Here is a 24,058-nt window from a genome sequence, read left to right as displayed (position 1 = left end):
TGTTAGCCAACACTTTTTAAATGCTGTTTCCCCCAGATTTCCACAAAATGCCAATGCCATACCATATGAATTTGTTTGTGGTTTTGAGGCCTGGGGTTGGCAGAAACTCAGCGTTTAAGCTTTACACCATCTAGAAATGAACTGACACCAGAAAGACACCTCACTCCTCAGATTTGCCTCATGGTCACTCTGCTGTCTACCTCACACCACGTATTCCCAACACCTCAGTCAGCCCAGGAACTCACTCCAGCATCTGCAGCTTGCAGTTGGGGTGCAGAAGTCCCTCACAGAGGAGCTTGAGCCCCGTGTCTCCGAGAGCATTGTTTCGCAGGTAGAGGTGTGTGAGGTTCCGGCTGGCTTTGAGCACAGAGGTCAGAGCCGAACAACCAATGGAAGTAAGGCCGGAGTTCACCAACCTGTAGGAAGAACAGAGGGAAGCGTGCTCAGTGCCCAGGCTCTCTCAGGCACTACTGGCCGCTTGGAGCTGCATCCTCCAAGCGAAAGGTCAGAAATCAGCATCTTGACTGTAATCTGAAGCAAGAGTCCACATCTCTGGATCCCACAGGAGAGAGGAACAATGGTCTCAGCATATGCTCTGCTTGGATGAGCACAAGAAAAAGAGAGAAAAGCAAACCGGCGGATGCATCCACACTTCCCTGGCAGCGGACGCTCCTCCACACCTCCTCATCTAAAAGAACACCCCACAGTTAGTCCTCTAACTATAACCCTCTGGCACTGCAGAGAGCCATCTGGATCCTGACAACACCCTGGCAGGAGAGCAATGCAGCTGCAAGTACACACCTCTGTCACGGTTGGAAGTCAAAGGTCATGAAATTGTCTCCCCGAAAGTCAAAGAGCAGATGTGTGGTGGAAGCAGACTGGGGCTCAGTCGGGATTCTGACTTCTGGTGACTTGTTGTAACTTACAGGGATGTGGCAAGGACCTTGTGGGCCAGGCAAGGTGGGGTGACTTCACCCTCCTCTCCAGCATCCCCTCTCTGTCACACCTTCCATCCACCTGTCTGGTCCTCCTCAGAGCAGAAAGCCACTGATTTGTACTGATACCAATGGAATGAGAATTTTTAATTTTTTATTACATTTTATGAGAGAGACAGAGAAACAGACATAGAAACAGAGACAGAGAGAACATGCACATCTGTGGAGATCAGAGGACAATTTTGGGGAGTTGGCTCTTTCTTTCCACTCTGTGAGTCCCAGGAATTAAACTCAGGTGGTCAGGCTTGATGGTGGGAGCCTTTACCTCTGGGACCTCACAATAGTCCAAAACTTTTTGGTTTACTATTTTTGGGTCAAGTTGAACATTGTCTACAGCCAAGTGTTGCTTTAAGTATGTTCCCCCACAGACTCACATGTTTGGATACTGGGTCCCCAGTTGGTGGTGCTGTTTGTACATGTTGTGGAACCTTCTGGAAGTGTGGCCTGGCTGGAGGAAAAGGGTCACTAGAGGGAGGGCCTTGTAACTCTGGCCAGTTCAGGCCCATGCTCTCTGCTTCCAGATCCACCCAGAGATGAACAATCTCCCACTGTCATGGAGTCACCTGAATCCAAGCCAAGGATGTGTGAGGCCCTGGGTTTCATTCCTAATACCACAGAAAAGAGGGCCATGTCATAGCCAGATGATTAGAATGTGGGCAACCATTGAGGCTGAGGGATGAGTATGCTTCATGCATGATACAATGTTTAGAAGAATCAAACAACCACATACTGTCAGCTGCCCACTGGCAACATCTCAGTTCCAGCCGACCCCCCTGCGATGCTTTAGATATTGACTGTCAACTTGACAAGATCTAGAATCACCTTCAAGACAAATCTTTGGGCATATCTGTGAGGAATTTTCTAGATTGGGTTAGCTGAGGTGCAAAACCCTACCTTAACTAAACGTGGGTGGCACCATTCTATGGGCTGGGGTCCCAGACTGAATGAAAAGGAAAAAGCCAAGTGAGGATGGCATTGTTCTCTCTGCTTCCTGTTTGTGGATACAATGTATCAGCTGCCTCACACTTGCTCACTGGGCGTCCCCTCACGCCATGAGCTGCACCTCACACTGTGAACCACGAATCCCCCACTGTGTCCCCCATGAGCTGCACCTCACACTGTGAACCTCACACTCCCCACTGTGCCCCCCCTGTGACCTGCACCTCACACTGTGAACCTCACACTCCCCACTGTGTGACCCCATAAGCTTCCTCTCACACTGTGAACCACAGAGTCCCCCGACGTGCCCCCCCCATGAGCTGCACCTCACACTGTGAACCTAAATCAACCCTTCTTTTCTTCTGTGTGTTTTGTCAGGCATTACGTCACGTTACGTCACAGCAGCAAGAAACGTTACTGATCACCTGAGAGCTTCCTTCTAGGTCCTGAACACACACACATAAAGTTATATATGCAAGCCTAGGTTTTATAGAGTGATTTGTACCAGTACAAATGGAGAAACTTGCCTACAAGTTCTTGACTTAATGAGAGACTAGATAAATCATGGTGAGAGGTGCTATGGGGTACTGGGCTCCAAACTAGGTCTTCATGAAGCCATATGGAAATTTAGTCCGATAAATGAAAAGCAAGTTAAAAAAAAAAATGTTTCTATTATGTTTCTAGTTTAAATAGCTAACTTCACTGTTGGGTTGAATTCTGTCCTCCTAAAACATCAGATGTTGAAGTTCCAGGTCTTTAAAATGTGACCATAGCCTGGTAGTGGTGGTACACACCTTTAATCCCAGCACTCAGGAGGCAGAGGCAGGCGGATCTCTGTGAGTTCGAGGCCATCCTGATCTACAGAGCTAGTTCCAAGACAGCCAAGGCTACACAAAGAAACACTGTGTGGTAGTTTAAATGTAATTGGCCCCTATAAGCTCATAGGGAATATCATTATTAGGAGATATGGCTTTGTTGGAGTAGGTATGGCCTTGTTGGAGGATGTGTGTCACTGTGGGAGGGGGGGATGAGCTTTGAGGTCTCATATATTTTCAAGTCACGCCCAATATCTCAGACTACTTCCTGTTGCCTGCAGGTCAAGATGTAGGAATCTCAGCTCACTCACAGCACCATATCTTCCTCAACCACTCACACTATGATGATAATTTACTAAATCTCTGGAAATGTAAGCCACCTATGGTGGTTTGAAAGAAAATGGCCCCTAAATGGAATGGCACTACTGTGAGATGTGGCTTTGTTTGAGTGGGTGTAGCCTTATTGGTGGAAGTGTGTTACTGTGGAGGCGGGCTTTGAGGTCTCATATATGCTCAAGCCATGCCCAGTGAGAAAGGCTACTTCCTGTTGCCTGTGAGTCAAGATGGTACTAGAGTCCTTCTCCAACACTGCGTTTGCCTGCACACTGCCTTGCTTCCCACCATGAGGACAATGGACTAAACCTCTGAACTATAAGCCAGCCCCAATGAAATGATTTCCTTTATAAGAGCTTCTATGGTCATGGTGTCTCTTCACAGCAATAGAAACCCTAACTAAGACACACCCCAATTAAGTGCTTTTCCTTTATAAGAGTTGCCATGATCATGGTATTTCTTCATAGCAATAGAAACCCTAACTAGGACGCTCTGCTTTGAAAATAAAAATGTGACCATAGCCAGACATCAAACATCACAGATGCAATTGGCTAAGATGAGGTCATTAGCTGGGCCCGAATCTAAAACGACCGACATCCTCATCAAAATCAGAGCTTCTGACTGGAGAGATGGCTCAGCAGTTAAGAGAGACTGCTGCTCTTCCAGAGGACCCCAGCTTGTTCTCAGTACCCATGCCAAGTAGATCACCACCACCCATAATGCCAGTTCCAGGGGATCGGGTGCCTTCCTCTCGTCTCCTTGGCACCACGCTCAGTTGCAGTGCCCTCGCCCTGATACACACTCACACGCATAATTAAAAATAAATAAATGAAACCGCAGACCCAGAATTTGGGACTCAGTGTTATACACAGAGACCCAGGAAGAATCCTGTGTAAAAATGAAGGCCACATCAAGTGACACATCTACAAGCCAAGGAAGAGAAACAAGAATACCCTGCCATGCTCAAGAAGCACCTGCTAATGCCTTAATCCCTACTTCCAGAATTGAGAAACAATACATTTGTGTAAAAGCATTGTTTTGGATTATGCTATAGAATTAGTAAGTATCATATTTTTTAATAAGATGATTTGATAAATATTTATGAGTGTTGCTGATAACTTGTTGATAAGTTTGTGATGTGTGGATATATGTGTGGATGGGTGTTTGTGTATAACCCAGGGTTTGGAATTTTGCTTGCCAGGTTTGCAAGTGGTTTTCTCCAGAGACAGAGACGTTCTTCACTTTTAGCTTCACATACCTGGATAATTCATTATGTTAAATTAAGTATGTTGTTTTTTGTAGCAAGACTCGTAAGTGGCATCCAGGAGTGAGATCTGTTTGGGAAAACATCTGTCTCTGGGTAGTTATTGGCCCTTATGGGTACATAAGATACCTTAGAGAGTGTAGAAACAAATAGCCAAAAAATCAGTGGCAAAAGCTGCGGATCACAGGAAGAGAAGTCCACACAGAATCTACAGAAGAGGAACCTATCAGATCAACAAGGACGGCAGCAAACACAGGGAAAGAAGCTCAAGAGGAAGTGATGTACGAAGCAATGCTCCAGGCATGAGCCAAGCTAAGGGCTGGGACAGACAGACAGGAGTAGGGGCAGGATCCTGAGGGCAACACAGACTACACGCTGTTCCGTGGTCTACTGATGACACCTTCCCTATAGTGTTGTGTGTGGAAATGAGATCACTTCTACCATCAGCACCCACAACAGAGCTCAGAGGCCAGGTCATATCAGTGGATCAAAATGAGCATCAGAAGCTGCTTCGCTGGGGAGGAGCCATAGCAGCACCTGTAGCATTATAGGAAAGCAGTTTGGTAATGTCTGGGGTGGGCTAATAGCACAAGCCCAAGGAAGCATCAGAGCTTACAATTAATATTGGTTGTTAATTATGAATAATTGATTATCTCTCAGAAAAAAGTCTATCTTGTTAGTGTTGGGTTTTTTTTTTTTTGGATATTTTGTTTAAGACATGGTTTCATGTAGCCCAGGCTAGTCTCAAACTCATTATGTAACTGAGGATGACCTCAAACTTCTGATCTTCCTGCCTTTCCCTCCCAAGTGCTAGGATTGCAGGAGTGCACACAAAACCCGGTTTATTCTGCACTAGGGATGGAATCCAAGGCATGACACATGCTGAGCAAGAATTCTACCAATTGAACCACATATCCAGACTCACCTTTTACGTTTATCTTTTTTTGTGAGGCAGGATCTCATACATAGCTCTAGCTGTCCTGAAACTCACTATGTGGACCAGGCTGGCTTCAAACTCACAGAAATCCACCTGCCTCTGCCTCCCAAGCACTGGGATTAAAGGCCTGCACCACTATGCTCAGTTTGTTTTATTGTGTCCTAAATGTTTATCTAGCTGTCATTTCTATCAATAATGTGAATAAAGACATATTTGGTTTGTTTTATTTATAGATATTGACAGAATGGACATTTAGTCTTTTCTAGCTGACAGGCTGCGATTAGAATCAAATGCTAAAGCCCTGCAGGGGACGCAATTGCAAAATATACCCAGGCTGAGGGCATCCTGTTCACAGAGTTGTGGGCTGGGAAATCACACCAGGGTGTCTACTTCCTAGCCAGCATCCACAGGCAAAGATCTGAAGTTCCTGGGCCTCTCTAAATGCAGGCATTGATGACTGGTGCTGATGCTGAGCTACATCACAGCTGAGGATTTAGAGACATCATGCCACATAAGTATGATGTTGTCTTTGGGGACCAGAGACTGGGGCTGCTACTCTAAGCCCTGTAGAGAAAGGCAATCACCAGCTCAAAACCTAAGATGCTGTGGCAGAGGGATGAGAACTCAGTCCAGAGGATATGCTTTGCAGAAGTAATATGCATCTTGAAAGTGTTCACACATTAGACGATTATTGCTCTTGTGCATGTCTTAGAAGCAGTTTTGTGCTCAATGGGAGAAATAAGGCTGAACAACCCCTAAGAAGCTCCGATTATACTGCTATAAGCCAGTTGGACTTACCTGACCAGCAGTAATATGACTGTCCCCCAGTGTCCTTGAGTAACTGGCTTCAAGACACCCCACAGGTGCCAAAATCTGCAGATGTTCATATCCCTCATGTAAAATGGCAGAGTATTTGCATATCACTTCTGTACATCCTCTCATCAACTGTAAATTATCTCTAGGTTACTTATGGTACTTCTCATGGCATATATATTATACTAGACATAGTTATTGTGCTGTATTGTTCAGTGAATGATGACAAAGCAGAAGATGCATATATGTTAAATACAGACATAATTTTTCCTAATATTTTTAATCCACAGCTGGTTAAGTTGTGGTTAATCCCATGGCTTCTTGAATCTGCAGAGCAGAATCCCAACTGTGTGCTGCATGAATCTGATGCTTCAAAACCACTTCCGATGCTGATGCTGCAATTTCCACCTTCATCTCTAGCTGATGGACCTTTTCTAGAGTGGCCCCATCCATGTTTCCCAAATAAACTGTCTCTGAAAAGAATCAGATTTTCCACAGAGAGACAAAGACTTACTTACCCCAGCTTCTGCAAGTTACACTGTGGGTGCTTGATTTTTTCACACAAAACTTGAACTCCTAAATCTCCCAAGGCATTTTCTCCGATGTACAGTCTGGTCAGAGAACGGTTGGCGCTCAGAGCCAATGCGAGATCCCGACAACACGCAGATGTGAGACAGCAGCTGACCAACCTTCCATGCAGAGGGGACAAGGTCAACACCATCTCTCATGTACTCTGCACCGTGTGCTAGGAGACTGTGCCGCTGCTGTTCCCCTCGACTGAAGTCTACACCTCAGCTCCACATACCCTCATCCCCTTCCCGTCTGGTGAAATAACAGGTAATAAGCCACTCCTGCACTAGAACGTCCTCCCTACTCACTTCACTTGGTTCTATTGAAATAACACGTACACATGGGGACCGGGGAGATGGCTTGGTGAAGTAAAGGCACTTGCTACCAAGCCTGACAACCCAAGTTTAATCCCAGAACCCACAGTAGGAGAGAGCTGACTCCAAAAAGCTGTCCTCTGACCTTCACACAAGCTCCATGGCAAGCCCACTGAGGCCTGGGAGCGGAGGCCTGCAGTCCCGGCTCCTCAGGAAGCTGAGGCGAGAGAGTCTCAAGATAAAGGGTACCTGGGCAACTTAGCAAGATCCTGCCCCAAGATGAAAAGGGAAGGGGCTGGGGCAGAATGCTTGCCCAGCATGTAAGAGAACCTAGGTCCAGCTCCCAGCACCAAAAAGAGAAAGAAAACCCAGCACGGCTCAGGGCCCTTTAGAGCGGCCATCACCACTATCCAAAACTGACTCTCTACCCATTAAAAACAAAACAAACAAACAAACAAACTCCCCACTTATTCCTCACTGGCGCCTGGAAGCTACTACCTATGTCTTCTGTTACAAGTTCAAGTGTCCATGGTACTAACATAAGTGTAACTATTGTGTTTGCCCTTTGGTGACAGGTGTATCTCAGTAGGACACCTTCAAGGCTTGTCTAGTTTTCAGCAAGTATCCGAATTTGTTCAAAGCTGTGTCTGTGCAAATACCACTTTCTGTCCTGTGTCCACGAAAGGACACAAGACGTTTCTAGCTTTTGGCTGCTGTTACTGACATGCTGTGGGTCTGATGTATGCAAACGTGGTTGCACAGCCAGCGGGCACACCCAAAACACGTGGATCCAACACAGTCCGATACTCAGCTGTGTGAGAGTCACCATGCTGCCTGCCATGTTTTACATTCTTGCTTCCTTATTTCACATCCGTGCTTGCTGCTGTTTTACAGTCCCACTATGTCAGTGGCTCTTGACCTTCCTAACGCTGTGACCCTTTAACACAGTTCCTCATGTTGTGGTGACCCCCAAGTGTAACATTATTTTCATTGCTACTTCATAACTGTAATTTTGCTACTGTTAAAATCATAATATAAATATCTGTGGTTTCTGATGCTCTTAAGTGACCCCCCTGAAAGGTCATTCAGTCCCCAAAAGGGTCACAACCACATTAAGAACCATCTCACTAGAATGCAAAAAAGAGACAGAATACTGATCATTAAATAAATAAATAAAAATCATAACATAAATATCTATGGTTTCTGATGTCTTAAGTGACTGAAGGGTCATTCCATCCCAAAAGGGTCACAACCCACAGGTAAGGAACCATCGCACTAGAATGCCAAAAATTACCAGTTCCCTGAGTCCTTACCGACACTAGTCTAGTTCCTTATTTGTTTGTTGTGGTTTTGTTGTCTATAATAATCACAGAGATGAAGCTGAGTGCAGTAGCACACGCCTTTAATCCCAGCACTCGGGAGCAGAGGTAGGCAGATCTCTGTGAGTTTAAGGCCAGCCTGGATACAGAGTGAATCAGGACAGTCAGAAGTACAAGTGAGAAAGTCTTGGAAAGAAGAAAGAAAGAAAGAAAGAAAGAAAGAAAGAAAGAAAGAAAGAAAGAAAGAAAGAGAGAAAAGAAAGAAAGAAAGAGAGAGAGAAAGAGAAGAAAGAAAGAAAGAAAGAAAGAAAGAGAGAGAGGAGAAGAGAAGGGAGAAGAGAGAGGAGGGAGAGAGAGAGAGGAAGAGAGAGAAGAGAGAAGAGAAGAGAGAGAGAAGAAAGAAAGAAAGAAAGAGAAAGAGAGAAAGAGAGAAAGAGAAAAGAAAGTCACAGTGATGGGTGATGAAACAGGAGCTGGCACCACCTGATCAGGTGGGTTTGTTGTTGTTTCTTTGTTTGTTTGTTCGTTTTGTTTTGAGACACAGTCTCATGGAGCCCAGGCTGGCCCGAGATTTTGATCTTTCTGCCACCACATCTGGTTCAGTGGTTTCATTCGGTGCTGGGGATCAAACTTGGGGCCTCATGTCTGCTAGGCAAGCACTGTACCCAGGGAGCTGCATCCTTGGCCCTCAAGCGCTTTCTCATCTCTTTAGAATTCGAGTCTCCCAGAAGCATCCAGGAAGGACGGCACAGAACAAATGAAGTGCCTCGGTTGCTGTACCCCCACTTTTTCCCTGTTTAGTGAGAGGCCTGAGGGCGTGTTGTGAACTCTCAAAGCTCTTCTACCAAGATACCTTGCAGTGCTTTTATTTTCTCAGATACCTTAAAGACAGACATAATTTATTTGCTTATCTGCACACACGTGCACACCACTGTTATATTTTCACAGGAAGCTTTCCCCACAGCAGTCGCTGGTTGGTTAAACGACTGGGAAAACTGACAGAAGGAAACACGGGAAGTCCTCCTGGCCACTGAGAACATTCCAGTTCTCACCCATGTGCGGATAGCTAGTGGAGTCTCCCTGAAGCGGAGTTCCTGAAAGGGACCTCAGGGCAGAGCTTCCTGAGGGGTGGGCCAGACTCACCAGAGTTCCTGCAGGTCGCAGAACGGGTGCTTCAGTCCAGCACACAGAAGTCTGACTCCAAAGTCCCCCAGGGCGTTGTCGCTCAGATCCAGCTCCACCAGCTTCTGGCTGCTGCTCAGGACGGAGGAGATGTCGAAACAGCATTGATGGGTAAGTCCACAGCGGCCCAACCTTCAAATGTAGTATAGAATCAGACATCAGAGTGTGGCCCCTTCAGAATCTGGATCCTACATGTGTCCCAGATCCACATGTTCAAACTATGGAGCGTTGGTGAAACCTCTGGGAGGTAGAGTCTGGAAGAAGACTTGTGGGACCAGTGTGGACACTGAAGGGGGTGACCTTAAAGGAATACTGTTTCCTCTCTCTCTCTCTCTCTCTCTCTCTCTCTCTCTCTCTCTCTCTCTCTCTCTCTCTCTCTCTCTCCTCTCTCTCATCATCTGTCTCTGTTTTTTCCATCTCTATCTCTTCCTCCTCTCCTTAGCCATTGACTCCTCTACTATATAATGCTACCATGATACTCTGTCTTGTGGCGGGCTCAAACAACAGACTCAACTGACCATGGACTAAAACTCTGAGCCAAAGCAATCTTCCCTCCTTTGAGTTGACATTTCAGGTGTTCATCAAATGGAGGGAGAGCTGACTCACAGCCTCCTTCATAGCTATTGTCTTCCAGTCTGGACTTGGTTTCTGCACCAGGCAGGAAGGAGCAGGGGTGTCCCGGAGTAACCCAAGAGTTCCTGAGCAATGCCCAGGACATGTAAGAAGTGGGCTACTGCTCACCTGGTCATAGCCCAAAGCTATGGTGTAGGGACCCTTGTGGTGAGTGCCCCAAGCACGTGTTCATCCACTTCCAGGTGCACAAAGGATGCCTCCAAGTTTGTAAATGCAAAGGGTGGTGAGCCTAGAGCTCCTGTCCCCAGGAATTTCTAAGAGCTGAAGCACCCTCACTAGGTGTGCGTCACTAGGGTCCTCATCTACATGACAGAAAGTCTTTACAAGCATCGTGCTCTTGCCGATTTTGCTGGACAATCTAATTGTGGTGCTCTCTCTACACTGACGAGAAATTCGGGAAGCAGAGCCGACAGGTGTTCTCATGAAGTTCCTATTCTGCTGGGGCAGGGATACCAACGCCACAACCAGGAAGACTCAGATGGGAGGGATGGGCGAAGAACAGTCGGAGTCTCTCTACACCGGGCTGCTCATTAGCGTTTTCCCAGTCTAGGTAGCATTGACTCAGTTTCCTTCCTAGTGAACAGATCTCCACAAAGAAGAGCTGTGGGAAATGTCAGCAAAGCTGAGGCAAAGCCCAGGACCAGTGCCTGTGTAAGCATCCGGTCTCTGTCAGTGCCCCACACAGCTTAGATCGGCCACTGATTACAACTGTGATTCATTCCGTGCACTGTTGTCTGATGGTGGTCTGTCCCCAGGAGGCCACGTGTGTCCCCAGGAGGCCACGTGTCAGAAGCTTGTTCTTCAGTGTGGTGATGTGAGAGATGTGCTGAAACCTTTAAGAGGTGAGAGCCTGGGGCCTATGCTGGGACACTTTGCTCAGCCTGGGTGAAGGGAGGAGGGGACTGGACCTGCCTGGACTGAATCTACCAGACTGAGCTGAATCCCCAGGGGAGACCTTGCCCTGGAGGAGATGGGAATAGGGAGTGGATTGGGGGGAGGGGAGAGGGAGGAGGGAGGAAGGAGGACAGGGGAATCCATGGCTGATATGTAAAATTAAATTAATTATAAACTTTTTAAAAAAAGAGGTGAGAGTAAACACAAAAGAATGACGTCACCACCAGCACTGTCTCAAAAGGAATTAAAGGAGTTTTCTTCGGAATTCAGTTAGTTCCCCACGTTAGGGCCAGGTGAAGTGACTTTGTGGGTAAATGTTCTTGCCACAGGAGTTCTATCCCAGGAATCAATTTCCAAAGTTACCCTCTGACTCCACATGCATGTTGTGACATGTGTAGGCTCACATTCATACACACACAGACTCACACACACACACACACACACACACACACACACACACAGAGAGAGAGAGAGAGAGAGAGAGAGAGAGAGATAACATACACAACACACACGCATTTTTTAGAGAAAATAAAAAAATAGAAATTTTCTTTTTTATTTGTATTCTTTTTAATTTAAATGTTTTCTCCTTCCATATATTTAGAGTTAATTACTTAAATAAAATAGAGCATAGAATGGGGTATGTGAAATTCACATCCCTACAACACTTTGGTGTGTTCTGATACTGTCAGCCATTAGCATCCATAATGAAACTTCCCAGTTCTCACTCAGAAGCCCGGTCCATGAGAGGATGGAAGACAGAGCTTCTGTTTTGCCACCTAGAAACAGTTCTTTTCAGTTCTTCTTCATCTTCCCCACCTAAAGCTTCCCAAACTTCCCCCAGTCCACTCAGCCTGCCCATTTATAATGTGTTCCCCCAAAGCTTCATGTGTCACAGTTCCACCCCAGAAGCCCACAGGGTGGGACCATATTTGGAAACAGGCAACTTCAAATAGGCAGTTAAGCTGCATCCACAGTGTTGAACCAAGTCCACTTGGACCGGTGTCAGATACAAGAGAAGGCTGGAAGAGGTTAGAGCACGGACACTCAGCAGGAAGCTGGAAGAGTTAGAGAATGGACACTCAGCAGGAAGGCTGGAAGAGGTTAGAGCATGGACACTCAGCAGGGGGAAGGGGAGGACACTCAGCAGGGAAGGCTGGAAGAGGTTAGAGCATGGACACTCAGCAGGGAAGGCTGGAAGAGGTTAGAGCATGGACACTCAGCAGGGAAGGCTGGAAGAGGTTAGAGCATGGACACTCAGCAGGAGGACGATGCAAAGAATCAAGGAGGAAGTGGCCATCTACAAGCCAGGGAGAGACTCAGGACCAAGCAGTGCTTGTGTGATTTTGGACTTTAGCATCCAAACCTGAGGTAAAAAAATGTTAGAGCCTTTAGGGTTTGGTTCTTGGTCCTTTTTTACAGCAGCCTGGGAACAACTGACCAGACCCATCAACTCTCTCTCTCTCTCTCTCTCTCTCTCTCTCTCTCTCTCTCTCTCTCTCTCTCTCTCTCTCTCCACACACACACACACACACACACACACACACACACACACACATACACACCCGTAGAGACTTACCACAGTCTCTGAATGTTGCAGCCTGGAAGCTGGAGTGCCTCACACAGCACCCTCATGCCCGCATCCCCCAGGGTATTGTCACTGAGGTCCAGTTCTGTGAGGTTCTGGTTGGTGCTTAGACTGGAGAAGAGACCTCGGCAGAAGCTAGACGTGAGATAGCAGCTCTCCAATCTAGAAGGGCAGGAAGAAGGACAGAAAAGAACATTGGTTTCTAATGATAACAAACTGGAGCTCAGGACAGGGCTCCAGGCACCTATTCATAGAAAAGTCTCCTGGATGTCAAGTCATAAATCTACTGTTCGTTCAGAGGGAAGCAGGCTGGTGAGCCTTGGGTAGAGAGGTTCCTTTTGAGATTCGAAGAAGTAAGCTTTAGACTTACTGCAAAAACCCTCAGGCACCCCCTTCCAACATTAGACAGCTGTTGTGCCCCTGGCCTGGACGTGACACTGAGTGGTCCAAGGAGCATCTTTGACTCAGGCTGCCCAACTGCATCGGGACTGCTGTGGAAAATCCTGAGGCCATGCTACAGCCACAGGAGTAAAGTCAGAATCTCAAAAGCAACACCATCTACATTGCTAGTGTTTACTTTTACAGTCATTTTCAGGGATTCATGAAGGAACACCCTGTAGCTCTTATTAAATGCAGAGGCTGAGGAATGGGAATGGAGCTCCGTTGGTGGAAAGCTTGGCTGGCATGTTTGAGGTCCTGGATTTGACCCCTAGCACAAGTCACTCTCTACCATCCAAAGGGCGGCAGTCACATCATCACGAAGCTTGGCAATTATATTTGGAAAGTCAGAAAGTGAGGAGAGGAAGTAAGGAGAGGAAGTAAGGACCAAGGAAAAGAGCCAGAAAGCATAAGGCACAGGCTCCATCTGCTTGAAGTCAAATTTCCTTACCTGGAAGAACAGGCAGTGTGGGGCTCTGGGAAAACACCCTGGTCCTGGGCCAAGTGTTGACTTTCTCCCTTCTCTTCTTCTTCTTCCTTGGAGGAGTTGTGGAGAAACCCCAGGGAAAGCGTTTTCACCCGGTGACAGTTCTTGATACAAAAGGAGGACACCACATGGTCCATTCTGGTAGAGAGGTTGATCTCAATTTTGGGAAAGTGGTCCATGGCCCTCTGCACAAAGTCTTCTTCCTGCATCTCATACAGGCAGTAGAACAGTTCCAGCTGGCTGGGCTGTCTCTGCAGCTTCTTGGCCTTGGCTTTCACTTCAATCCATTTCAGCAGCTCCAGTCTGACTTGCTGAGAGATCTTGCAACTCAATTTCTTCTCCAAATAGGAGGCTCTCTCCTGGTTCACAAGGCCGAAGAGGAAACGGACCACGAAAATCAGATAGCCTTTTTCAAACTTGCCATAATTTTCTAGGAGGACCTTCACGTCTCGGTTCAGAAGATCCGAACAACCTGCTGGTCCCTTCCTCACAGCCACCCCCTCTTCCTCCTTTTCCAGCAAATAGTACATAGCAGCAAAGAACTCCTGGAAGGTCATGTGGCTGAAGCTGTAGACTCTCTCACAGTCCACTTCCTTCTGGAACACGTTCATCCTCAGGAAAGAAGAGACATCTGTCTTCTGCAGGCCGTGTTTCCTCAGATCACACTCCTCAAATAGGATTTTCTGGTTCCAAATTCCATCTGCAGCCAGTGAGCAGAGCCCCTGTAGGTGGGAAGAGAAGAGATGCTCCTCCATGTCCCCTCGGGACTGCAGCAGGCTGGAGAGGAAAAAGACATAGACGGCAGTAGTGGTCTTGGAGGTCTGGGCCAGGCTCTTCCCGGTCTCCATCTGCTGCTTCAGCCCTGTGCACACAATCCAGCAGACCAGGGGGATGAAGCACATGGTAAAGAGGATCTCATTCTCTTGGATCAGCCTGAAGGCTTCCCTGGCCTGAAGCTCATCTGAGAAATACTTAAAGAAATACTCCTTCCTTTTGGCCTCAGAGAAACCGAGGATCTCTACATGGCGAGGATGGTCCAGCAGATGCTGCAGTTTCTCCAAGGCTACAGGCCTCGTTGTAATGAGCAGAGAGGCCTTGGGCAACAGCTTCTTTCGGATGAGGCTGCTCAGCAGGATGTCTCCCCTCACAGCCTTCTGCCAGTCTGTGCAGACCTCTCCAATGTGCTCATCAAAGGCCCCTTGCAGCTCATCAAAGCCATCCATGAGGAAGAGGATCCTGGAAGGCTTACGCAGGATCTTGCACAGTGGTGGGTTTGGATCAGGCCAGCAGCTGACAATCAGGTCTCCCAGACTCCTTGGTGTCCTGAGGCTCACCTCTCGACAGTGGATAAAGAATACATAATCAAATTTGTCTTTGAAGAGCTTCCCAGATGCCCAGTCCAACATAATCTTCCTGGCTAGTATTGTTTTCCCAATGCCTGCTGCTCCCTGGAACACCACTGTGTGCACAGGCTCTGTGTGCTTATCCTCAGGCTCAAACAGTAACTCCAGCTTAATAGAACTCATGGGGCTGTCCCACATTTTGGTCCTGCCAATGGTCAGTAGTTCATACTCCCTCTCTTGCTTGCTGGGATGCTCCTTGACCATTTGTAGCTGGGTGTAGCGTTTGCTGAGGTCAACACTCTCACCCAGACGTGCATTTCGATCTTGGATACAGTAGAACCTGCTTCTCACATGTCTTCTGTACATTTTACAGTAATCTGCAGCAGAGACAGGAAGGTAGAATCCAGGAAAAGCCCCCATACATCTATTCCCCCAACAATAATCTATTAGGGGACCTATGCTCTTTCAGGAGGAACACTGAGAATTGTGAGGATCCAATAACAACAGCAAAAAACGTAAAGAATGCTGACTGTCATAGAGAGAATGTGCTCACCACTCATGTATATAGCAAGGTATGCTCTCTGATGCAATAGAGGCGTGGTTGTTACGGCAGTAAGCAACCATTTTTATGATGGGATTTGAGGTCAACTCCCAAGGTAGGAATTCATGTCAGGTACTGAAAAATCCAGTCTAAAGCCTATGTGGCCGGGGAGCCATAGGCCCTAGTGGCAATGTGTTCTCCAGATATCTCATATATCTATTACTGTTTCCCAAAAGGGTGGAGGCAACATAAAATGCAAATTAATATAAAACATGCCCACGTGTCTAAAAGAAAAACAAGCGGCTTGTACTCTGGAGAGAGTAAGGATTGGGTCAGGGAAATAGGAGGTATAATTTTTATCCACTGCTCAAGTGTATCAGGCCCGCCAAACTCTGTCTTCCCCCTCATGCTAGAGCAGAAAGCCGGCATCATAGGCACTGCCTCCAGCCAGAAAATCTGTAATTTCAGCGTCATACCTGTAGTCTAAAGCCCATATCTACCTGAAGTAAACCTCTTCCCTGGGACTTTAAAAAAAAAAAAAACAAAAAAAAAAAAAAAAACATGTAAATGTGCATCTACTTCTTTAGCTGAAGGTGAGTTTCCTGAAACAGGCCTTGTTCCCCGAAGAGGAAACCTGTGGCGTGGCCAAGCTACCCAGCTTTCCAGCTCCTTTTCCAAACCTCCTCTTCCAAGTCTCAAAACAAAGGTGGAAGCTCCCTACATACCTTTCTTTTTTTTACAAATTGATATTTGGGAAAGGTATCCCAGTAAACCCATCCACTCCTCTTCAAGGCTGTCTTCCTGGCATACCACAGTGAGATTAGAAGCACGCTCATCACCTAAACACAAAAGGAAAAAACACAAAGTACATCAAAGAGTCCTAACACAGGATAAACAGAGCCTAGTCTATGGGGTGGGTCAAAGGCCCCTACCCCACATTCCTTCTGAATTAGACATGGCTTAGCCAGGCATGACAGCACATACCTCTAAGCTCAGCACTTGGGAGATGGAGGCAGGAAGATCAGAACTTCAGAGTTATCCTCAGCTACGTAGTGAGTTCAAAGCCAGCCTGGGCTACATGAGATTGTGTCTCAAAGAGGAAAAGCAAAGAAAAAGAAAAGTAGAGGGAGAGGGGAGTAAACATGGTTCAGGTAGTTATGTCATCAGAAGCCCAGTGAGCATGATTCTGTTTGCCTTACTTTGAAAGGATAGCTGTCAACCATCAGCTAAACACTGTGTTCCCAAGCTCAGAATGTCTTTGCCAGACCCAGAAGTCCATCAGAGTACATATGAAAAAAAAAAAACCAGTGTTTCTTTTGCCATCATCTGTCCCTGGCTGTCCCTAGCAGCCTGACTTGGAGGCCATGTGTCCGATCCTCAATGTTCTCCTGACAGGCTCACCCTTCCCTGCTGGTAGTGTCATGTATGTAGCCCATTTGGGTCATATCCTGTTCTTCCATGTCTAGATTTCTAGGTCTTCAGAAATGAACATTGTCAGTCAAGTAGTTCAGAACACTGGTTAAATTCACATAGAAAAATTTAAAAATTCTGAGTAGGACTTTACTCAAAGCAGTTCTTTTTACTCTGTGCTGAGGCTTAAGGCATCATTATCCATAGAAAACTCCAAGGAGATTCCAACATGTACCTTCAGCCAAGAACTACATGTCCAAGTAGTCTGGACTTTCTTCCTAGGAGAAATTTAGGAATGCTGTAACCAAAGCCCCCTGTAGGAAAATGTATACAATAGATTAAGGACACAGACAGGAACTTATGGGTAGGGTAAGTACTCCTATGGATATAAAATAATTCTGTAAGATAGTGTCAGGGATGTAGCTCAGTTGGCAGACTGCCTTCACAGCATGGATGAAGTCTATCTTATACCACATAAGCCAGGCATGGTGTTAGCACAACACCTGTAACCCTGGCACCCGGGAGGTGGAGGCAGAAGGATCAGGAGTTCAAGGTCATCCTCGGCTGCACAGTGAGTTGGAGGCAAACTTGAGCTATGTGAGACCCTTTCTAAGGAAGGAATGATAAGAGAGGAGGAAAGAAAGAGAAAAGAAAAGAAAGCGCCACTAGCAATGAGATCACAAAACAAAAATCTAGACATTCGTGCAAACCAAGCTCTCAACATAATTCTCACGTAAGGTCTCCTTTAACCCAAAGAGAACTTCAAATACTGGTGACAGTTTTCACACTTAAAATTCAGATGTGAAAGCCGACATCACTTGGCTATACTTCCATAGTCTTGCCTGGCTTTTTACTCTGATTATGGCTGACTCTGAGTGGGGAGCCCTGAGTATTTAGAACATCTCCCTGGCTCATACCGTTCATTTGAAAGCATTAATAGTACTAGTAATTACTTTATAGGGTTGCTGGAAGAACAAAATCCATCAAAACTGCCTAGTATAGCTGTTCTGGAGTGATGCTCAGTGATTAAGAGCCCTTGCTGCTCTTCCAGAGGAGCTGGATTCAGTTTTTAGCACCCACATGGTGGCTCACAACTGTCTAAAACTCCAGTTCCAGGGAATCTGATGCCATCTTCTGGCCTCCTCAGGTAACAACACATGCATGGTGCACATATAGACATGCAGGCAAATACTCATTCACCTAAAATACATATATTTTGGGGTGTTTTGTTTTTGAGACCTGGTCTTTCTATTACATAGCCCTGGCTATCCTGGAACTTGCTTTGTAGACCAGGCTGACCTCTAACTCACATAGATCCACCTGCCTCTGCCTCCTAAGTGCTGAAACTAAAGGTGTGTGCCACTACATCAGGCCCAAAATAAATTTTATAAAAAAGAAAGAGAGAAAGTAGCAACTACCTAGTAAAAAGCCAGAGACAAGTGGCTCAGTGATCAAAGACACAAACCTGGTGACCTGATTTTGATCCCCGGCACCCACATGGTAGAAAGAAAGACTCAACTCCTGCAAGGTGTCCTTGGACCTCCACATATGTACCATAGCACACACATACATGCACACAAAATAAATAACTAAAAACATTTTATAGTTTAATATCAAAAATTGCTTAGTAAGTACTCCTACTGCTGAGATTAACACTCCACTCTTATTGTATTTGTTCTTTGTACAGACACAGTTACAGTTGCATTGTGATATGCAGCTTGATTGCATCGTTCTCCGCCACACAGCTCCATCTCTTTCTCCTGTATCACTATTGCCTTGCCATGTGCCCCCTCGTCTCCACTGACCCCGTGGTGTAGGATGGAACCTAGGGCCCTGTGCATGCTAGGCAGGCGCTCTACCACTGAGCTATCACCACCCCAGCATCTTTATCCATTGTGATTACTCCCTCCTGCCCCTCCAACTCAGCATCCTCTGCCTGTGACGTTCTGGTCACTTTGAATCCTTTCTGCCGTTTGCCTTGTTCAGAGCAAACAAGTATCCACTAGGAGCTGGTTGGAAAACCAGAGGTGAGCCTCAGCACTAAACAGACCCATAAAGAGCATGGTACCAGGGACAGCAGGCTCCTGGGAGTAAGTGAATACTGCGACCGGAGTTTTTACAGAACTAGAAAAAGCACGCAGCTTCTTCCCACTCTCTCATACCCCGCCAGGAGAAGAGAAAAAAACATGATAATAAATTAACATTTTAAACATGCCAACTTCTTTGTGGCAAAGGACATAACCTCCTAGCATTTATAAGGCAGAGGAAAGAGGATCCTGAATCTGGGGGCAGCCTGGAATATGTGAGACTCTAATTCAAAACCCAAGAAAGGACGATGTTGCATAAACACAATTACCCACTGGCAGATGAAGAGACAAGCAAAATGTAGTCTATACATGGATATTTACCATTAATCTTTTTTAAAGAAGGAAACTCTGGCATACATGAAGTCATTCTGCTAAGTGAAATAAGCCAGCCACAAGAGACAAACATCTCATGATTACACCTGCAAGAGGATCCATGGTGGTAAAGTTCACAGAAACAGAAAACAGAAAGGTGGTTGCTAGGAGACGGAGTTAGGTAACGGAGAGTTATTACCTAGTAAGTTAAGAGCTTCTGTTGTGCAAGATAAAAAGCGCTCTGGAAGCTGGTTGCACAACAATATGAGTTTCCTTATTACTAAGCCATATACTTGAAATTACCAAAATTCTACGTTTTAGGTTACGTGTACTTTACTGTAAGAAGAAAAATCTTCTTGTTCACTCACTCCACTCTGGCTGGTCCTTCTCAGCTTTTTCCCAGAGGTCTCTCCTGTTGATAGCTGCAAAGATCCCCACAGCCATGGCCCATGCCTTTTCCTCCCCATTGAAGTCAATCATGAGTGTGGCTAGATCCAAATGGTCGGCCTTCTCCATCTGGCCCCTGGGGAGTGGGATGCAGCCCCTCTCGGGTGGATAATCTTCCAAGTGCATTTTGAATTTCCTGAGGTCCACATCCTCGAGGTCCTCTAGATACTGGGCCAGCTTGCAGCGGACGCTTGTCATCTTCATCCGCAGCCCTTTCGAGGGTCCTGGGGCTTAGTTCCACACTGGCACAGCAGGAATGAAAACCCCAGGTGGGTAAGAAAAATCTTATTAAAACTCTCCACTTCCAGAAAACTAGATGCTAATATTGAAACATCACAGGGTACCCCATAGCTTGGTACAGGTTTTTAAGTTTCTTAACTCAAAAAAATTCCAAACGGGGGGAGGGGGGAATCACTCAACTCTATAAATCACCATCTCTGACTCTGAAAAGTAAACCAAATGCTTACCAGAAAGTTCTCTGAGCTTGATCCAGGAGTGTGTCCTGAGCCATGGAAGTAAAGCTCCTCTGTAGAGATCAAAATAAATAAGCCATCAACACAATCAGCTATGGTACACAGAGAACAAGCCTACATGAGACCACGGTCCCATGGTGACAAGGCTGGAATCAGGGCACTCGTCACTGTTTCTCAATTTCAGCTTCCCCATTTACTCACTGAGAAAGCAAAAGAGATTGCTTTCCGATCACTTTTAATGGAAGGTTCTGGTTCTTGCTCCTGTTTTCATCTGAGGGGAAGGAACAAAGGAAGGAGAAAGCCAGGAGAAAAGATGCTGTAGTAACAACAGAACAACAACAGAAGGCGGACCCACAGCCCAGAGGGGTGGACAGTCTTGCACTGCTTCTCTATGTCCCACGGACCGACGGGACCTAATCAGGTGGAACTTGGGCGCATATAAAGGAGAGGAACAAAGCATACATCTCTTCATCAAAAACATCATCATGATTCACATTTAGTTAAATATGAATTAAAATTCACAGGCTAGATGCTGCCCTGACAATTCTTTCTCATCTAGGTTCTCAACTAAACTGGAGTGGGGAGGTTCCTTCTGCTGAGCAGTACAGACATTAAGTGGCGATCTCAGTCTGAAGCCATTAATGATAGGGGAAGGGAACGAGCCTGGAAAATGGTAATGGACTCTGAATTGATATTTATATGACAGCAAGCTGATACTCAGTCTCCTCGAGCTCAACGACTCCTGTTCCGTTTCCATTCTTGTCTCCTCTCCCTGCTTTAAGCAACAGCTCACATCCTTCCTTTCATTCACCTCTGGTGCCTTTGCTGACAGCCGCCCCAGCTCTACAGACCCTCCTTCAGCTCCCATCTGTACCAGGATTTTTCAGTTCTCTGCTCCCTGCTCCTGAGACCTTCCACAAATAGCTTTGGTCTTTACTTTGGCTGGCCCCTGGGCTTCCAGCACATTCCCTCACAGGCATCCCACCCTCTGCTGCCCTGAGTGGATGCTAGGCAAGCCTGTTGAAGTCCTAGGAAACTATAATTTCTTCTTCTTCTTCTTCTTCTTCTTCTTCTTCTTCTTCTTCTTCTTCTTCTTCTTCTTCTCTCCTCCTCCTCCTCCTCCTCCTCCTCCTCCTCCTCCTCCTCCTCCCCTCCTTCTTCTTCTTCTCCCCACCACCTCCCCACACCTCCCCAACATGCACAAACCAAGTAACCAACAAACAGAATACCCCAGAAATACTTTAAAGTAAGATTTAGAATCTAGAAGAAATTTCTAGTCTATTGACCAAGACAAATCATGCCATCGAGCATAGCTTCCCATTCCTTCCCTGGACCTTTCACCCACACTGCTCCATGAAACAGTACTCACCCAGATACCAGCCTTAGGTACAGCCAAAGAGGAAATGAGATGAATTTATAATGGTCACTGACACTGGAGGCAGGAAGGATGTGGTTTCAGGAAGTGAACAAGCTTGCATCACGGTCAAAGGCAAACTAACAGTTACTCATCTGGATGGGTTTTCCAAACCCAGGCAATAGAGTTCTGAGTCTAAGCCTGGGCTGCAGACCAGAATTCCCCAGGGTCCTTGGGGAAGTCTTCGGAAGCAGTGGGAGAAGGTGGCTCCTCCGGGCTCAGCTCAAATTGCAAGCACCCCAGGGAGAGCTGGACTCCAGGAAAGAAGGAAGTGAGCAGTGATACGCAGAACTGGTAAGTGGAGAGTTGAGAATAAGGTCAGGCTCTGAAACCCCATGTTCCACGTTCTCTCCCCTCACACAGAGTGGTCATCAGGCAGCTACAAGTGTTTGCTGTCTCCCATTAATTTTGAAGGCAGATGTCCTACTCCGTGACTTCCGGACTCACCTGTCAGGTTGATGTGGAGAATTAGCTGTGTCCAAGGAAAAAACCAAAAGCATTTGGCTTTCTTTACCCCTAAAGAACAAGGGGAAAGATGGTCACACAGACCTGCTTCCCCTGCCCCTCTTGGTAAGACCACAGCCTGACAAGGGCATGGGTTCCCCCGAGCTCTGAGCGAGAGGTGCTCTCTCAGTATCCGGCATGTGACAGCTACTCATACTGAACTACAGGTGAAATGGCAGATCCACCTCTCACAGACTGTGTAGATCTGGAGGCAGCAGCAACAAGAACTGAAAGGCTAAAGCTAGACAGGAAGCAGACCAGACACACTCAGGAAGACGGGAGCCTACTGGCTGTACGTACGATTTTTTTTTTTTTTTGTAAGTCAGTTGTAAATCGGTTTGACTGAAATATATTTTATATGTAACAAAAATCCACACCTTCATAAAAACAGATACATAGATTAATAGGAAAGGGTAGAAAATGCAAAAATAAGCCCCAGTTTGTGTGAGCAAGTGATTTTGACAAGGACCATCAAGAAGATAAAAAGAAGAGTGATCATTTCAACAAATGTTTTTTCAGCCAGATCCAGTGGTGCACATCTGTAATACCAGTTGTTTGGGAGGCTGAAGCAGGGAATTGCAAGTTCAAGGCCATCCTGGGCAACTTAGTAGGACACTGTCTCAAAATAAAAAGGGGGGTGGGAATGGAGCTAGATGATAGAGCCTTACCTAACATGCCCGAGACGCTGGGTTCCACCCCTGGTACTGCAAAAAGTAAAAAACTGAAAAGTAAGAAATTGATGATCTTGCCGGGTGGTGGTGGCACATGCCTTTAATCCCAGCACTCCAGAGGCAGAGCCAGGTGGATCTCTGTGAGTTCCAGGCCAGCCTGGTCTACTGAGCGAGATCCAGGACAGCGAGAGAACTGCAACACAGAGAAACCCTGTCTCGAAAAAACAAAAAAGAAAAAAAAGAAAGAAATTAGTGATCTCCAGAAAACTGGATAGTTACATGCTAAAGAATAAAACTGGACCCTGCCTGACCTTATCACATTTAAATCCACTCAGAGAGAGAAAGATCTAAACAGATCTGACGCCGTAACTGTCTAGAAGACAGGGAAAACCTGTTAGTGCTGACTGGTGAGGGCTTTTCGGTATCTCCTGAGAAGCAGTGCAACAAGAGGGTAAATAAGCTGTCAGGGCCAATCATACTAAAAAGCTCCCGAGGACATGAGTAGAGAGAAGAAACCACGAATGACCTCAAGAAGACATTTGTAAACCGCATTTTAGATAAGGGGTTAATAGCCAAAATATGCAAGGACTCCACTCAACTCAGCTGTAAAGAACATGAACAAAGAACACTCGAGAAAAAACCAAAAGCCCAACAGGCATGTGAAAAGTGTTCAGCATCACCAGTCCTCAGGCAAAAGCAAATCAAAGTGACAGTAAAGAAGATATATATATATATATATAACTTAGACACAGAGCTTGCATGGCTTGGGGGAAGCCCTGAGTTTGATCCCCAGTACCACATAAAAACTGGATAGAGCAACATGCACACAATCCCAGCACTGGAGAGTCCAAGGTCAGTCTTGCCTAGGTAGTGAGTTCTAGACTAGCCTGGGGTACAAAGGGAGACTTGGTCTCAAACAAACAACAACAAAAATCCAATAAAAATAATAATAAACCGGTTGTTGTTCTTGTTAACCAATGAGTTTAAGTGGGGACTTACAGAAGCATCACTGAGAGATTGTTTGCCGGAGCACGGGCAGCTTACCAAGAGTCACACAACTGGAGGGACTAGATAGACGGCTCAGTGGCTAAGAGCACTGGCTGCTCTTGCAGAGGACCCAGGTTCCATTCTCAGGACCCACGTGGTGATTCACAGCTGTCTGTGAGTCCACTTCCAGGGGATCCAATGCTCTCCTCTCATCTCCTTGGGCACCAGGCACTAACATGTGCACAGCAACACATACAGGCAAACCACTCCCACACATAAAATAAAGTAAGTCTTTTAAAAGAAGCCATGGAAATTACATATACTTTTACTTTGGGGTGGGTGGGGAGACAG

The 24,058-nt window shown here is 46.3% G+C and overlaps 1 protein-coding gene across 2 annotated transcripts; it reads right to left on the bottom strand.

Moving 5' to 3' along the window:
* Positions 1–10: 10 nt before the first annotated feature.
* On the bottom strand, positions 11–22,231 carry Nlrp3 (NLR family pyrin domain containing 3). Of its 2 annotated transcripts, XM_028857172.2 has the most exons (9): positions 21,501–22,231; positions 20,126–20,184; positions 19,580–19,900; positions 16,128–16,241; positions 13,483–15,238; positions 12,585–12,755; positions 9,443–9,613; positions 6,615–6,785; positions 11–416 (listed from the first exon to the last, which is right to left on the bottom strand). In XM_028857172.2, the coding sequence occupies exons 3-9, from the start codon at positions 19,860–19,862 to the stop codon at positions 242–244; spliced, it is 2,841 nt and encodes a 946-aa protein (XP_028713005.1). In that variant the 5' UTR covers positions 19,863–19,900; positions 20,126–20,184; positions 21,501–22,231; the 3' UTR covers positions 11–241. The 2 variants fall into 2 exon arrangements, with proteins under 2 accessions (XP_028713005.1, XP_037056772.1); XM_037200877.1 differs by lacking the exons at positions 11–416; positions 21,501–22,231 and adding an exon at positions 5,387–6,228 and having other exon boundaries at positions 20,126–21,230.
* Positions 22,232–24,058: the final 1,827 nt, after the last annotated feature.

Source organism: Peromyscus leucopus, chromosome 8b, assembly GCF_004664715.2.
Source record: "Peromyscus leucopus breed LL Stock chromosome 8b, UCI_PerLeu_2.1, whole genome shotgun sequence".
NCBI lineage: Eukaryota > Metazoa > Chordata > Mammalia > Rodentia > Cricetidae > Peromyscus > Peromyscus leucopus.
Note: the sequence above shows the minus strand (reverse complement) of the source record. Positions and strands in the feature narration are given on the sequence as shown.